Source organism: Enhydra lutris, unplaced genomic scaffold (assembly GCF_002288905.1).
Source record: "Enhydra lutris kenyoni isolate GAN:26980312 unplaced genomic scaffold, ASM228890v2 scaffoldscaffold56, whole genome shotgun sequence".
Classification (NCBI taxonomy): domain Eukaryota; kingdom Metazoa; phylum Chordata; class Mammalia; order Carnivora; family Mustelidae; genus Enhydra; species Enhydra lutris.
Genome location: NW_019154140.1, coordinates 11,954,050 through 11,957,216, shown reverse-complemented (window position 1 = coordinate 11,957,216; position 3,167 = coordinate 11,954,050). Strand labels below are relative to the sequence as shown.

The 3,167-nt window shown below is 57.2% G+C and overlaps 1 protein-coding gene across 1 annotated transcript; it reads right to left on the bottom strand.

The window, feature by feature from the left end:
• Positions 1-228: 228 nt before the first annotated feature.
• Positions 229-1,839, bottom strand: LOC111157717 (homeobox C12). The gene is made up of 2 exons (XM_022519355.1): positions 1,230-1,839; positions 229-467 (listed from the first exon to the last, which is right to left on the bottom strand). Exons 1-2 carry the CDS (start codon positions 1,837-1,839, stop codon positions 229-231), a joined length of 849 nt encoding a protein of 282 aa, XP_022375063.1.
• Between the last annotated feature and the right edge of the window lie 1,328 nt (positions 1,840-3,167).

The following is a 3,167-nucleotide window of genomic DNA, read 5'->3' as shown; positions in this document are numbered from 1 at the left end:
CTGCAGCTCCTCTCTCCCTGGTTGGGTTCTTCCCTTCTCTCTGGGACCTGGCGGGGCCTGCTGAGGGGTGTGTGGGAGGGAACCACAAACAAAACAGACAAGAGGATGTCCAAGGAGCGCCTGCCAGAGATGCCTGGCGTTCTAAGCGGGGACTGTCCCAGGCAGCGCCCCCTCTTGCTCTCTGTCAGAGACAGGCTCAGTCCGGGGCCGGTGCCCGTGTCTTGCCCCCTAAAAGAAGGAGAGAGCTTGCTCCCTCAACAGAAGTCTTTTCTTTTTCATTCTCCGGTTCTGAAACCAGATCTTGACCTGCTGGTCACTAAGATTCAAGCGGTCTGAGAGTTCCCTCCGGCGCTGCCGTGTGATGAACTCATTCACCAGAAATTCCCCCTCCAGCTCCGCCAGCTGCAACTTCGAATAGGGCTTGCGCTTCTTCCGGGAGCGGCTGTGGATCGGGTACCAGGGCGCGCCTGGGTGGAGACGAACCGGCAGCGTTGGCCAGAGGACCAAGAGGTGACAAGCCCAGTTTCCTCGGTCCTTCCCCAGCCCTTTTCACCTTGGCCTACCGCCCACCCCTAGGCCCTGGCTCTTCTGTCTCATCCCCTCACTTCTACACAGATCCTCACCCCCATCAACTCCCCCACCTTCATCATTCTCTTTTTCCCCTTTCACTCGTCCTTGCCTCCTCAACCCTACCTCCCACTGTAGTATCTCTGACCCTTCTGGGTTCCGATCCCCTCATTTCTCCCCAAACCTCTTCTTCTCTCAGATATCCTAGCCCCTTCCTTTCACATCCTCCAGGATGGGGTCCCTGATCAGCTAGAACAGATGGGAGCAAGTGGCCAGAGTAAACCGGGTCCACTGGCATTTCTTGAAAGGAAAAATGTAGGTAACGGAGCCTGTGTGAAGGTGGAGGGAGAGGCCCTAAAGAGAGGGACCAAGGTCTCAGTCCCCACCCCAGGCATGGGGAAATGCCGGTCAGAGTCCCCTTCTCCGGAGTTCCCTGCCCCCTCCAGCCGCAGGTCGGCGAAAAGGGGACTCTGTGCAGTTCTTTTATGGGGATATTTACATGTTTATAGGCGCCCCCCGCCACCCCGTACTTCTTTTTAAAGGAAGCCCTTTCTCACCACACATTCTGTCACCCCAGGCGGCCCTAGCTCAGTCCTACACTGCCCGCCCCCGGAGAGCTGTCCTGTCCTGAGTACGCCTCACGAGTGGGCTGGGGTCCTTACCGCTGGCCGAGAGCCCGCCGCCGGGGTTTAAAGGAGATACCAAGCTGCCCGGGTCGCCCGCGCCGGCGCCCTTGTTGCCCTCGTTGAGCAGGGACGAACTGGAGTCGGATTCCAGTGACTGGCACGAGGGCGGGTCGTGCGGGGGTCCCGCGCCACCGTCGCCACCGCCGCCGCCGGCCGCGTAGTCGTACTTGAAACCGAGCGCGGGCGGCCCCGACGGCTCCAGCGGCAGCAACGCTGCCCCCGGCCCGACTCCCGGGCCCGGCTCGCGCCCGCGCTCCTCACGCTTCAAGCCCCCGCCGCCGCCCTCCGCGCAGGGCTCGCGGTAGTAACCCTTGCTGTCCTCCACTCGCGCCAGCTCGCACGTGCGGCCAAAGGGCGGGTTGAGCGACACCGGGCTGCCGAGATAGGGCTGAGGGTAGCCATTGCAGGGCTCCGCCGACGGCCAGGGCAACGAGCACACGTTGTCGCGGCGCGGGTAGGACAGCGAAGGCAGCCCTGGCAGCTGCGCCCCGGACGCGCGGAAGTTGGGGAAGTAGAACGTGTCTCCCGTGTGGATGTTCACCAGCGGCCCCACAAACCCGGGATTCAGGAGATTATGCTCGCCCATTTCCGCGGGGCCCGACCGGCAGCTTCTACTTTATTGCTATCTGACATTAAACATAGTTAAACCTGCACCAGCCACCCATTGGCCATCCAGCTCACGTGGGCCCCGCCGCCAGGGGGATGGGTGGGGACAGTGAATCCCCCCCACCCCGCACCAACTCCAACTTCCCCTTCCCCACTCGGGGTGGGGGGGACAAAATGCTGGGGCAGATTTATTCACTGGATTCTGGTTTTTAAAAATATCATATAAAACCTAATGCAGAGAGTGAGGCAATCGCCGGACACGGGGCAAGAGGGAAAAAGTCACACCAAAAATACCCACACATCTGCACTTCTGCACCATGCACTCCCCCCCCCCAGATGTATTATCTTCTCGCCAACAGCTGGCCAAGCACAGCCTGTCCCTCTTTAATTAGCTCCTTTATTAACTAAAACCGTTGGAATTTACAATATCTCCCCAATAAATTACTATTAGATATTGTGTCATATAAAGTTTACTGGCTGTTTAAGGAGACGGATGAGCCCTTTGGCTCTGGGTTTATTTACAGTAGAGGCAAAGTGGGGGTAAGGACAGATTTTCCTGCCACTGTCTTTCCCAGCCCTGCCGCTTCTGTGCTCCTCTTCCTCAGCTCTTTCTCCTCAGGAATTTTGGGAGGCACTTGGGGTCCTCTCCTCTAGGAAGGACTATGGGAGAATTATTAATGCTGGGTATCCCTCGCCCCTGGAGCTGAGAGCCACTCCAGCCTCACACTTTCACTCACCGTTAGAGGAGGGATGCAGAAAGGAGGCAGAAGAAGCCAAAAAAAGGAGGTGCCCAACTCTAGGTGGACCTGACTACCTGCTCCTGAAAATCTGGGGGCCTGAACTACTCTTGCCTTTGACTTCTGTGGGTCAGATGGGCTTCTGGGGGTCTTCCAGAGTCTTTGCAGCAAGAGACTCTGGGACCTCATTAGGTCTTGGCTGGCCTGAGAGGCTCACGACTCCCACAGCAGAAGAGACCCCCACACACCAGAACCAGCCCAGCCTGCTGCTGGGACCATCAGATAGCAGTGCCAATCCCAGTAGGTATGCTGGGAGTGAGGGAGAGGACTCCAGAGAATTACCTTGTTGGGGTTTAAAATTATATTTATGGTGCTAACCTCAGCAGCTCCTTCCGGACAAGGTTGAGAATCCAACGCTGGCCGTTGATGAGATTAATCGACATCTGGAAACCACAAACCCATCCCAAGCAAGTCCACAGAACACAGATAAGCAGATTAAAGTGAAAACCAAAACAAAGCCTTCAAAACTAGATGTATTCTATTGGTGTCTGGTATAGGCAAAATACTCAGA